Source organism: Anolis carolinensis, chromosome 2 (assembly GCF_035594765.1).
Source record: "Anolis carolinensis isolate JA03-04 chromosome 2, rAnoCar3.1.pri, whole genome shotgun sequence".
Lineage (NCBI taxonomy): Eukaryota > Metazoa > Chordata > Lepidosauria > Squamata > Dactyloidae > Anolis > Anolis carolinensis.
The window spans coordinates 145,330,608-145,344,337 of NC_085842.1; the positions used below are offsets into that span (position 1 = coordinate 145,330,608).

At 41.3% G+C, this 13,730-nt stretch overlaps 1 protein-coding gene across 1 annotated transcript in view; it reads right to left on the reverse strand.

Annotated features, from left to right (window-relative positions):
- The window catches only part of elac2 (elaC ribonuclease Z 2), a 33,676-nt gene that overhangs the window by 14,915 nt on the left and 5,031 nt on the right, over nucleotides 1–13,730 (reverse strand). Inside the window, exons 5-14 of the mRNA XM_008104262.3 lie at nucleotides 12,140–12,197; nucleotides 11,716–11,784; nucleotides 9,001–9,153; nucleotides 7,935–7,993; nucleotides 7,163–7,221; nucleotides 6,994–7,066; nucleotides 5,889–6,001; nucleotides 5,386–5,484; nucleotides 2,376–2,514; nucleotides 2,213–2,298 (exon numbers count right to left, since the gene is read on the reverse strand). Coding sequence (XP_008102469.2) covers nucleotides 2,213–2,298; nucleotides 2,376–2,514; nucleotides 5,386–5,484; nucleotides 5,889–6,001; nucleotides 6,994–7,066; nucleotides 7,163–7,221; nucleotides 7,935–7,993; nucleotides 9,001–9,153; nucleotides 11,716–11,784; nucleotides 12,140–12,197 — 908 coding nt within the window. The remainder of the gene's footprint in view (nucleotides 1–2,212; nucleotides 2,299–2,375; nucleotides 2,515–5,385; nucleotides 5,485–5,888; nucleotides 6,002–6,993; nucleotides 7,067–7,162; nucleotides 7,222–7,934; nucleotides 7,994–9,000; nucleotides 9,154–11,715; nucleotides 11,785–12,139; nucleotides 12,198–13,730) is intronic.

Here is a 13,730-nt window from a genome sequence, read left to right on the forward strand (position 1 = left end):
GTGGCTTTATATGGTGTTACTTTTTTTTAACTGGATTAGATCTGTCTTCTCCTTTGAATCTGTTTTTGTTCCTCAATCAGATGGTGATAGCACCATCTAATGTATGGACTGTGTAAATACCACTCTATTTCACAGAAGAAGAATGGTGGGAGGAAGGTGAGGCTTTGGAAGTCCCTTGCCCAGCCAGCCTCTCCCTTCTACCAGCATCATGACGGGAGAAGGGAGAGGTAGGAGGTGGATGATGTTTGCCTCTTCATACGGGACAGGCTTCTCCTGGCATCAGGACGGGGCCTCTCCTTGTCCTGACAGCGGGAGAAGGGAGAGGCAGGTGGTGGGCAACATGGCTTTGGAGCTGCTTTGCCCGTTGTTTGCAGTTTGCCCGGGCCAGACTTCTCCCGGTATCTGGACAGGGCCACTCGCCTTGTCCTTATGCCAGGAGGAGGGCCCGAGGAAGGCATACAGAGACTGAGAGCCCTCTAGAGGGCTCCCAGCCGCTGCATGCCTTTCTCCATCGTCCTTTTGGCATAAGGACGCAGCAAGCCGCCACATCCTTATGCCCAGAGGACGGGGGGGGGGGGGGGGGATTTGAGGGCCAGATGTAAGGGCCCAGAGAACCCCATGGGCCTGAGTTTCCCCATGCTTGTTCTATAACAAACCCAGCATTTAACTTAGATGATCATTGCAGAAATTAAGCGAGAAACTAAGTTGGAAATCCTAAAACAAATGGAAATTAACTCAATGCTTACAGCTGCTGACAATAAACTTGAACAAATAAACGTCAAATTGAATTTGATAGCCCTGACCTCTAAAGAACAAGAGACACACAGAAAAGATAGCAACAATGTCAATATTGAGTCTAAATAAACAAATCTTAACTTGAGAAAGGTTGAATTGGTCAAGGGATAGGAAGAAAGGAAAAAGGAACAATGAGAGCTAGTTCAGTCCGGTAAAAAAAAGGTGGGTGTACGAAAATAAAAAAACGAGAATTGAGAAGAAGCCGGTACAGAATGGACCCCAGGCTGCGATTCAGAAACAACTAATGTGGATGAAAGATCAAAGATTTAAAATTAAGTTGGGAGTGAATGCAGAACTGACAGGAAGTCCAAAGATGTTCCAAAACTTAATCTGAAATACCAATTGGTGAAAACAAAACCTTTTAAAAGAAGATGCAAAAGAAGACAGAATCCCAGATGATCATGGGTGAATGGAATCAAAGATTCTGGGTTTGATTGGAGGGGGGGGGGGGGAAGCAGGGAATAAACTCTTTGGCATTTAAAAAAAAATAATAAGAATGTTAAATGTTATAAAGAGCGCTATGCTAAACTTGATGGCCAAAAATAAGAAAACAGATAGATACATATATATGTTGAACAGATTCAGAATGTTATCTTAAGCTTGACTAAGAATTTGAAAACTGTTACACATATATGTTAAATATGTGGTTAATGTGGTCAAACCCCTCATAGAAGAGAAATTGCGTAGTAGAAGAATAAAAATATATAGTAGAAATAATAGATTTTTGGTTATGGAAAATATTATTCAAGATAAGGATAATATAATATAAATACTAACCTACTAACAATTTAAATGTAAGCTATAGAATTTTCTTCATGGATAACAATAATAATTTAAGAAAAGATTTAATGTAAATCTATCTGTTAAGAAAAATTAAGATCAACTTTCATTAAAGAAGAACTGGAAATGAGTCAATAAAGACCAGGAGACAAAGTGAGAAGACCCAAGATACAACCAAAGGACTTTAAATTAAAAATGTTAGAATCATCAATATTTTATGAAATGGATGTTAAAGAAATAGAGATGAAGATTTAGTTGTAACAATGATAAATTTGTAAAAGAACTCCCCATACCCAACAATCCTCACCCTCTTTGTTTAATCCTTGTGATACATTAGATTTTGGTAAAGAGGCAACTAACCAATAACAAATCTACTATCCCCTCTTTCTTTTTTTTTCTTTTTTTCCTTCCTTTTCCTTCCCACCCCCACTCTCCTAGTAAAAGTTCAATAAAATTATTTTAAAAAATAAAAATTAGAAACAAGGAAGAGGGTAATAAGACAGTAAGCATCAATAGCTCATGATATATTGAAATCTAACAATTCCACTGTTAGAAAATGAATAAGTAGAAATACACTGATCTTTTATATGCCATCAAGTCTCTAATCCACCCAGGGCAAGCTTAAGTGGCCACTAACCTCTGCCATTCTGCTTTGGGTCTCAGTTGGTATTTGAGGAGGCACTCTCCTCGCGTAACCGGCACACTGAACGTGGCCTCTTCTTCCTAGGCAAATAGAAAGACGTGAGAATGTGTCATGTAAACTTTTTGGGAATGACACCACTTTAACCTAGCGGCTTTACCTTGCTTTGGTAGTTGGTGAGTAATGGAAAGATCTCTGAATGGATAAGGTTGAGCTGGGTTTGAATTTTGTGGCTTCGGAGATGATGTATTGATTTACAATTTTCATTGAGTATCAAGTGCTGAGTAGTGGATCCAAACCTGGTTGGATAAAAGAAACCAAGTACCCATCACTTGCATGTTAATATCTGATGCTAGATATTATAAATTGTAGGGAATGAGTATCAAACTAGAAGTATATCTTTGTAGGGTTTCTCACTCATTTATTTCGTACAACTACATTTCATATTGTTTGCAATGCATTTTTGTTACATGTTCTGGCCCTTTTTTAAGCTTCCTGCTTTAAAAGACATATTTTCCCTGGGCACATTTATGGAAACGTTATCAGTATGTCATTCATAATGTGAACACTTAGCTTGTCTGTTAGCCTATCAGACAAGAGTGATTTTATTTTTCTCTGATGTACATTATTTCTCTGAATATACATTCAATGAACTGAACAATAACGTTAACAGTCATTAAGAGACATGCAAAATGTTACATGTAGGCAATAGTTTCTGTGGTTAATTGGTCATCTTTTCAAATCACAGGACATGTGTGTAGATTACAGTAAGAAAAGTAGCCCATTCTTGCAATGTAAAGATTTAATAAGAAAGCCAGGAATCTCCAATGTTCACAGTGGTCTTGAACTTGTGACTCACCTTTGTTTCACGACAGACCTTATACTGCCTTTGTCATAGTAACACTGATCTATTTAAGGATTGATGAGAATACATGGGAAGCACATTGGACATTGAATGGGCATAAGTGGTAAAGGTCAGCACCATGCTATCACAGCACTATGCTATCACAGCTGATGCTAGAGTCCAGGCAATGAATGCCAATAAAATCTAGGACTCATTTCTGACCAAATTTCTTCTGTGCTGACTATGATGGTAATTTGTACAGGAAATTACAGATTCAGTCCCTGTGCTTTTGCAGTTGCTCACCCTTACTTACTATGTAGGGAGGAGCACCTGCAAAAGACACAGGGGCTGAACACTGCCTTAAAATTATAACAGCATCCCATCTCTCTCCTGGTTTTCTTCCTGAAGCTCATATTGCAGTGCATACAGTGCACTCGGCTTGTTCAATCTCTTTTTATTACAGTCCATGGCCAGCACAAAGTGGGGCACAAACACCCTGGGAAGGAGAAACGCAGTTCCCTATTAAGCAGTTATTAAAAAAGATTAGAAAACAGTTTGAAATCAGGGCTGTTGTATGTCTTTCGGGCTGCGTGGCCATGTTCCAGAAGCACCCTCTCCTGACGTTTCGCCCACATCTATGGCAGGCATCCTCAGAGGTTGTGAGGTATGGAGAAAACTAAGCAAAGAGGTTAATATATATCTGTGGAAAGTCTAGGGTGAGAGAGGTCAGTATGAATGTAGTGTAGTTAATCACTTAAATTAGCATTGAAAAGCTTATCTGCTGTCTTCTTCCTGCCTCTGGGGCATCCTTTGTTTAGAGTCGTTAACTGCCCTTGGTTGATTCATGTCTGGAAACCCTCTGTTTTCAGAGTATTGCTTTTTATTTACTGTTCTGATTTTTGAGTTTTGTAATACTGGTAGCCAGATTTTGTTCATTTTCATGGTTTCTTCCTTTCTGTTGAAGTTGTCCACATGCTTGTGGATTTCAATGGCTTCTCTGTGTAGTCTGACATGATAGTTGTTAGAATGGTCCAGCATTTTTGTGTTCTCAAATAGTATTCTGTGTCCAGGCTGGTTCATCAAATGCTCTGCTATGGCTGATTTCTCTGGTTGAATTAGTCTGCAGTGCCTTTCATGTTCTTTGACTCTTGTTTGGGCGCTGCGTTTGGTGGTCCCTATGTAGACTTGTCCACAGCTGCATGGTATCCGGTAGACTCCTGCAGAAGAGAGAGGATCCCTCTTGTCCTTCGCTGACCGTAGCATTTGTTGGATTTTCTTCGTGGGTCTGTAGATAGTTTGTAGGTTGTGCTTCTTCATCAGCTTCCCTATGCGGTCAGTAGTTCCCTTGATGTATGGTAAGGACACCTTTCCTCTGGGTGGATCTTTGTCTTGACTCTCATGGCTTGTTCTTGGCCTTGCAGCTCTTCTGATGTCTGTGGTGGAGTATCCATTGGCCTGTAGAGCCCAGTTTAGGTGGTTGAGTTCACCTTGGAGGAGGTGAGGTTCGCAGATTCTTTGTGCACGGTCTGTCAGGGCTTTGATTGTGCTCCTTTTTTGACTTGGGTGATGGTTGGAGTTTTTATGAAGGTATCTATCTGTGTGTGTAGGTTTTCTGTAAACTGTGTGGCCCAGTTTGAAATCAGTTTAAAAACACAGATTAATGTAGCAGGTATGGAACCAAGGGGTGGAGAGACTGATAGGAAGGGTCAAAGCACTGGGGAGGGGCATTAAAGGGGATGGGAGGGACGTATTACAAGTCTAGTATCATTTCAGCTGTAACAAGTTGCTCTAGCTACATTCTCGACAGGGTGTTGCCTTGTGGGATCGATCATCATCCGTCTAATTTTAATTGCCGCAGCACAAAACTTAGCAACACTGTACGTTATTGTAGTACTAGAGTCCGAAAGCAGCAGTGTGGAGTAATATTTCTCAGTACGCCCTGGATATTTTAGAAGATGTGGTGTAATAAGATTAGTTCTAAGGTTTCTATAGAACATGCATTGAAGAAGCACATGCTTAGTTGTTTCTATGTGTCCACTCAAAGGGGCATAACCTCTGCTTGAAGGGGGGCTTCTGATACCTCCCCTCCAGTACAGCTGATAGGAGGGCATGGCATCTGCTTGTTATAGATACCACATATTTCTACATATTTAATCTAGAAGCAATTTTCTGTTTTCAAAGCAATCTTCACAACACGTTTGGGAGGAAGGTGAAGCAGCTCTCATGTCTCAAAAATGCTCTCCCAAATAACCACATGCACCACACAAGCTGCATTTTTTTCCAACAGTTGATATACAATGTACGTAATCTCATCCAAAACACAAACCTTTCTAGCCATTGTTTATATCGACTGTCCCTCAGAATCGGTTCTGGGGTTATATGAATCACTAAAGCCACAGGGTTCTCCTGTTTTCCTTCTTGATACCTGTAACAAAACAATGAAGTTCTCAAAGTGAGAAACAGATTATTCTTTAGACACACTCCTGGAGAGTAAGGACAGGGTGTTTTTCAACGTATATTTTGGCACAATGGTTGGTTTCACATTCTTCGTTATATCATTCTAACCTTGATGTCAGCAGTTCATGGTCCGACACAAATCCTTATGAGGCAAAGTAAGGGATTTCCTAGTTCCTCAAAATGTATGCCGGAGTGCAGAGATGCACAACTGTGGCCATGTAGAAGTTTTACATTGTGTATTAGATCTATCTTTGGCCTAACAACCAATGAATTAGGAATTAGATACAGATGGCAGCATCTGCCAGGCAACAAGAAAAAGGTCTCTATCCAAATTCTGTATGGGAAGGCAGGCTGATCTACTGCTAACCTTACCCTTTCAGTGTGTCATTTTCACAGACAGCATCTACAAAACCTTCGTGAGGGCATTCCACTATGATGAAGACTGCACCAGGGTCTGTGGGGGTGCATATTTCTTCAGCCAGGATCTGCAACAAGACATACATGTGAATATGCACTACCAACACACATTTTCTACCAGGATGTTCTAATAGGGAGATGGGCTATTAAGCAAGAATGAAATACGCTGTGCTCAAATACAGTACATTTTGGCTGCCACCATATACACCAAAGTGGAAACTCTATTTCATTCAAAGTCTGAATCTAGTTCACGAAGTGTCTGGAAGAGGACACTCCTTTTACCTAAGCCCTTCCTACTCCTGTAAAACCCATCCCATCAACTAAGATGGGGCAGAATGTAGAAACCCTAATGTTATCTGTAATCAAAATGCACCTGTTTGCTCTCGCAATTGGTAAGGTGAACAAAGTACAGCCAAAGAATACAAATGGAATTGCCTAGGTTCTTTCTCCCATCCCCTTTTCCAAATGCAGTTCTTAATTGCCCCTTGAATCTCAAAATAAGAACTTGGCTAAGTCTCAGATCTCTAAATACTCTCTCTTTCCAATTCCCTTTACCCTCTCCATGCAGGGGGTAGAGAAAATGAAGTTATCTCCCCAAAGAGCCATCTGGAAAACTTTCAAATGATATGGACATCAGTGGCCACACCTTAACTACATTTGGCCTCCAAGGGAACAGAGAAACATTTGGCTTGCCACGAGATACTAGCTGCACACTCCTGCTGCAGTAATGTCCAGTGAAAATAGAAATATTTCCATCTGTAACAAGTGAATAGGATTGCACTATAAAATTTCACCTTTAACAAACAGGGATCAGATGGGAGGAATATTTTTGATGTATTTACAAGCATTTTACATCAGGTCTTTGGCTTGGGAAGTCAGTCCTGAATGAATGGTGAGGAAATCCAATTTATTTAAAACCTCCTTCAGAATTAGTGAGGGCCTATAAATTATTTTCCCAGGTTATATAAACAAATCAGCATCAATAGTGTAGTAGACCCATTCAAGCGAATTGAGACCCAATAAATGCCCTAAGTGAAAAAAGTTGCTCCAAAAGCCATACCTCTTTGCCTTCAAACGTGATGTTCTTCCCATCCTTCACAGCTGCAATTATCGGAGCAATTGCTGCAGTGCCACTAAAAAAAATTAAAGCAACGAAGTTATGCAGCTTCAGAGAATTAGTATGTAAGACACTGTCTATAAATATTTAGTGGAAATCCTTTTATACTTACACAGGCAAGCCAAGCTCCTTTGCTTTGAGCACCAAAAAGTTCCCTTTCTTTGGATGAAGCTGAGGTAAAACAAAGATCTTTTAGTGACCTGCTTGCAGTAATTCTTTCAATTGTGTTATGTGGTATAACAACTGCTATTAAAACAAGCTATTTAAACAACTGTATATAATCTGAAATTAATACTGAAAATACCACACAAGGACAGCAAACTTATTTAGTAGTCTCCAAACAGGAAACAGAGGGATGAAGTCTTTACAGGAATAATGAACAAGCACTAGAGTTTAAAGTGAGACCTACCTAAAAATTATGAAACTTCTAAACCTGCAATCCTACAGACACCATTTTCAGAGTGATTAAAATCCTGCAGAACAAATGTCTACAGACACATATTAACCTTCATATGCGCAAACACCCTGACACAGCAAACTCATTTAAGATTTTTTCATTCTGAAGGTCAATTATCATTGCATTTCTCTAACTCAGAAAAACTGGAAAAATGAGACAAGGCAATATGCAATTAAGTTAACAAGCAAAACAGAAGTTTCCAGGTCTAAGCTACTAATTCAATGAAATGAAGTTAGTCTGTGATAGAAAGCATAGAGAATCTTTCTCCAATCTGAAGGCAACCCTGTCTCAGAGGAAAGACGCTGCAGTCACCAGGACAATGGTGGTTCAAAGCAAAGCATCCCATCTTTGAACAATACCGATCAAAACTTTAGTATAAGACAGACATATTTAAGATTACGTATATTTTTTTCAAGGCAGCTCTTACCTTACAAATAAATGCAACAACAAGAGATGGGTCCCTCTGATCAATCTGCCACCTACCATCTTTAAAAAGAAAAAAGAGAAAGCCCTGTATCAAGCAATTTACATAACTTTAAAAAACCACCCTGTAAAAACCAGCAGACTTCACACCATACAATCACATTGAAGATAGGCTCCACAATATTTAGCTGATCAATTCCCCTTATTCTGCAGACCTAACCATTTGAATTCCCTGTGGAATATCTGTGGTTTACCTACCACTGTTTTCGTTCACAAAGGACTTGCAATCTTGCATGGACAATATGCTACCCCACCGAAGTGATGAGGTATTGAAAGCAGGCACTGAACTGTGTTTCATGAAAGTAGCATTGGAGACCCTCATGAAATACAGGATGAAAAACTGCAGCAGCACAGGCATGCACCTTAGCCTAGCTATGCCAGAAATTCATAACGAGATTTCGCAAGGAATTCACACTGGTGAAATTGGGCAAATGAGAAAGCAATCAGGAGATATAGTGGTTCTCTGCCACTAGTTCTAAAATCCTTGTCAGCATTCCAGCCAAACATTATTTACAGTTGTCCAGTGACATTTTAAAAAGGTTATTTTGTGTTCAGAAGGCCCCATTGATTAATTTGCTTTAGCCTGGTAGGTCAAGGATATGCAGGGAGCTGAGGGAGTAAACTTCCTGTTACGTGACACGCTTAGACTGTTGTCACAGCAATTAGGATTGGGGATTAGTCACACCTGCACAATTCAAATTCTTTTGCCCCATATAGCCCCCAATGATTCATTTTACATAATTTCTACCTTGCGACAGGGGCCCATCCCAGCTTGGGTACCTGTTCTCCAGTCACAGACGTCTGCAGTTTACCATTAAAGCTTATTCTACAGCAGAGAAATGTATGGGATTTGTATACCAAAACAAGGCCTTGGGAAGCCCTTGATTTCAAAACAGAAGATTCTAAACTCAGTTTCCTCCAATTTACAATTACCAGCCTGCTAGCCTGAATCTTAAAAGTTCATCAGTGGATCCTTTTTTTCAGATTAACAAACACTACAACTTCTTCACCTGTTTTCTCAGGTGACTCCTTACTCCTGTCACCCTTCAGGTACTGATGCTCTTCAGGCAGAGATCCTGGCATCATGATACGCTTTTGGTCTACATCACTGCCTGGCAGTTGAGAGTTCAGATGTGGCCTTTGCTCATCTTGCAGTTTTTTGCCTGTTTTGAGAGAAGGGGAAAATGAAGGAGAGTACCATTAGATCATAAATATATGACTTTCTGCTCTGAAGACTGTATTTAAACTGCAAATAAAGGCACTTCTACTGTACCTGTTTCAATGCCTTTTCAATAGCATATTTACAAAGGATCACATAATAATAATAATAATAATAACAACAACTTTATTTTTATACCCCGCCTCTATCTCCCCAAAGGGGACTCAGGGCGGCTTACATGGGGCCAAGCCCGAATAAAAACAGTAGCAGTATAAAACACAGCAATAGACAAAAACATGCACAATAAAAAAATTAAACATTAGCCAATAAAAAACAAGAACTAATAAAAACATGGATTAAAACGGAGAGATTGTAAAAGTAGACTGGGTAAGGTGCACCATATAAATATTGTAAACACGAGGTGACTGATAAAGTGTGCAAATTCTTGAAAGTGCAAATTGGGATGGGAATAAACCCTGTGTCTATATCGAGTTGACAAAGGTAAAGTGCAAACCGGTACAAGAATGGTCACAGATACAGATTGCTTCTGGATTAGCAATCTTTATCTAAAAGCCTGAGTAAAGAGCCAGGTTTTCAAGCTCTTTCTGAATGCTACCAGGGTGGGGGCTTGCCTGATTTCCCTGGGGAGCGAGTTCCAGAGCCAGGGGTCCACTACGGAGATAATTTAGTGAGCACTTATAACTTAATTGCCACATTGTCACAGTTATCAATTTTAATATGAAAATTAGAGAAAAGCAGCACAAATTCAGTACAGAACCAATGGAAAACAGAAAATAAATGTCTTACAAATGTTTTCAAGGTGTCAGTAATTTATTTATTTACGACATTTATATTCCACCCTTCTCACCCCGAAGGGGACTCAGAGTGGCTTACAAGTATGTACATAAGGTAAAAGTAAAGGTTTCCCCTGACATTAAATCCAGTTGTGTCCGAATCTGGGGGTCGGTGCTGACCTCCATTTCTAAGCCGAGGAGCCGGCGTTGTCCGTAGACACCTCCAAGGTCATATGGCCGGCATGACTGCATGGAGCGCCGTTACCTTCCCGCCGGAGCGGTACCTATTGATCTACTCACATTTGCATGTTTTAGAACTGCTAGGTTGGCAGGAGCTGGGGCTAACAGCGGGCGCTCATTCTGCTCCCGGGATTTGAACCTGGGACCTTTCGGTCTGCAAGTTCAGCAGCTCAGCGCTTTAACACATTGCACCACCACCAGGGGCCCCTTATACCACTATACTGCAAAATTATTAGTAATATTACATGTAATATATAATATACAGTAGAGTTCTGGTTAACCAAGAGTCGCATTATCCGAGGCGCGGGGGCTTGGATAGCGGGGAAGGTGCCTTGAGGGAGGGAGGCAGGCTAAGGAGGAAATTCCAAAAAGTTCCAATGGAAGATTTCTCACCTTTGAGGAGCTCAAAGGCTCCCACCAGCTGCTCAGAGGTGGCGGACGGCAGGGCAGCCTCCCTGCAGAAGAGGGCGCGGAGCTGCAAGGAAGCCCGAGAGGAAGCCGCCACCTCCGCAGCTCGTGAGAAGGAGAGGGAGGAGGACTTTTCTCTTCCTCCGGTTTGAAGATGCGGGGGAGCAGGAGGAGGAGGAAACGGAGGGGGAAGCAGAGGCATCCATGAGCACAGCGGCGGCTTCCTCTAGGGCCTCCTTGCAGCTCCGCGCCCTCTTCTGCACAGAGCCTGTCCTGCCGTCCGCTGCCTCAAAGCAGCTGGTGGGAGCCTTTGAGTTCCTCAAAAGTGAGAAATCTTCCATTGGAACTTTCTCCAGAGCCTGCGTCCCTCCCTTGAGGCACCTTCCCCGCTATCTGTCAGTTTCGGTTATCCGAGAATGGGCCCACCTGTTTATCTCGGATAACTGGAACTCTACTGTATTGTAATATTATTAATGCGATGCAGTTTTAAAAAATGTGTGAGCCCTAGATTCAAAACCTGCTCAGCCAGAAAAGCTCATGAAAAACAAGTTCCTATTTAATAATTATGAGGCATAAATCTCTGCTCATATACTAGTACTCAAGATGAAATCAGGGAGCTGTCATATCCCACCACAGTGGCCGATTATATCCGGGACAGAGCTGTACTGGGCATTGTCCAGCTGCCATTGTAGAACATGGCATTAGCTAGCATCTTATGGAATATTCAAAATTGGACTACAGTACAATTGCTGTGACTACTTATATTAGCATAACTCCCATGCCATTCTGTTATGCCAACGTAATTTACTAAGAGGAGTCTGGATCAAACAGCATATTACCCTATTCTTACAAAAACGCAGTAAGAATAAACACAGTAAGTACTATAGGCAGCATCATAAAATCTATTAAATACCAGAAACAGGCATTTATCGACTTGATAGGAAAGAACTGCTCCACCTGCCCAAATGTCCTCATACTTATGTTTTTTCTTACTGTTCCACCCCAGGACCATCCAGAATTTCACCTTTATATCCACCATCATGCTTAGATTTCTATGAAAATAAAAATTAATCCAATAAATCCCACCAACCCCTTACTTCTTAATATCACCTTCCTTTACTCACCCACCAAGGGAACCTGATAAACAGTCATTGTTTCATCCTGATATTCTGAGTCAGAATGAGGTCGCACAGCTGCAACAAAGCACATCAACAACTAAACATTAATCAAATTTTGTTCATAGGGATATTTTTCCAAAGAGAACACAGTTAAAAAATATTATGTACTTGAATAATGCTACGCAAACTAATCTAAATTAAAAGCTATAAAACAAACATCAAACAATACAAGCCTTAATGCTTTGCTAAGTGCTCTTGAAGTAAATGTGCAATTACAAATCACAATTTAAGCTGTCACAACAGCAAAGATGTTAGCCTCTGGTCTAGATAAATAAGCCTGTGACTAAATCAATAAAACTGCAGCAGCAGTGTGCAAGGAGGGCAGATTTGAAGAATGCCATTGAAGAATATGCAGAACTGCAGTACCTACCTAGGTCAATTCCTTTTAATGGGCCAGAAAATACTTTGATTGCCTCCAGATAGTTTTGCTGAAACAAATACAATGAAAAAAGTGAAGAATAGCAGCACTTCATGTATTTTGGAGCAAAATAGAAGCACACACTATTTTCTTTCAAGCATCCAAAGTAATATCACTACCTAACTGCAACCTCAACAACAAGCTTGGAAGGTATTATTTTTCACATGCTGCAGGTGAAGGACTCGGGCAGAAAATCAAGGAATGGCTTTCCTAAGGTCTCCTAATTTCATCTGCAGAGATGAGATTCAAACCAAGAGTGTCCTAATCCACAGATCTGTCTGTTAGGTACTGTACTATCCCTACTGACACAAACTGTTGTGACTGCGCCTTCGGGGATTATGGTTGATGGGGATGGAATTCGGAGAGGAAGAAAAAACCCTCGTGATGAGGGTTCACTGGAGGAGTTGCGCAGGAAGCGACTTAGAGAGCTATATGGGGGATCTTCTGAGGAAGATTCAGATGGGGAGATGGATGCTGAGGAACAGGTGGTGGCTGGGGAAGCGGGCACTGAATGGGCACAGCCACCGGAGATGTCTGGGGATTTGGGGTCTATGGATACTTCTGAAGCTGGGGTTTCTGCAGGAGCTGATCCCAATTGGGATGCTTGGAGAAGGGAGGATGGTTCTTTAAGTGTTCATGGGGCTATGTGTGGGCAGGATGATTGGGACTCCGACGAATTGCTAGGTACTCCAGATCCACGAGCTCTAGCTGTGTGGAGCTCAGACTCTGAGTAGATTTGGGACACCTGGTGTTTGGGTGTGAGTGTTTGGTCACCCAGGAGGAAGGGGAATAAAATGGGAATGTTTGGCCACTGCACTTTGCGTGTGGCAAGGTGTTGCTGAGGCGCCATTGGGATCTCTGTGTTTCCATGAAGACTGGACTTGGACTATGATTTGAATCTGCTGTTATCACCTAGCTTGGCTCTCGCTGTGTCTTATCGTGGACCTGTTTTGGATGACTGCACCCTCTTCAGACCTTGGATCGGAATTTGACCTTGCTACTGCCTTCGCCCTGTGATTGATGACTACTATCGGCTTTTGACTCCTGGCTTGCTCTTTGGACACCGCTGTTATCTCCTGACCTGACCTTGGAATCCCGGACGACGTCTTTTCACCATCCTTTTGGAGCCTTCGGCTTTATCCACATTGTGGAAGCAGTCTACTGCATTCTTAGTTTGTTTGTTTGTTTCCTGACCAATTTGGTGTTTTCTTTTGGGAACTGTTCCTTTGAAAACTACAGAGCCGGCTGGCAGGGCTTGGACTCAGAAAGTGCAGTTTGCACTAAGTTTGTTTAGCTTTGTTTTTACCTGCTTGTGTTGCTGAATTACATTTTTGTTTGAACTGCTCTTGAAGCACTGATAGTGAAGAGTTTCAAGGTTTTTTCTGTGTTAACATTACTTTTTGGCTTATCTGCTGAATAAACTCTATTTTTGTTCGCTAATTGGCGTCTGACTCTTGACACAAACTGATCATATGCCCTGCATTTTCACATATGATTTGAAACACAAAATCAAGAACTATAAGGAGAGTACCGAATTAAGTAG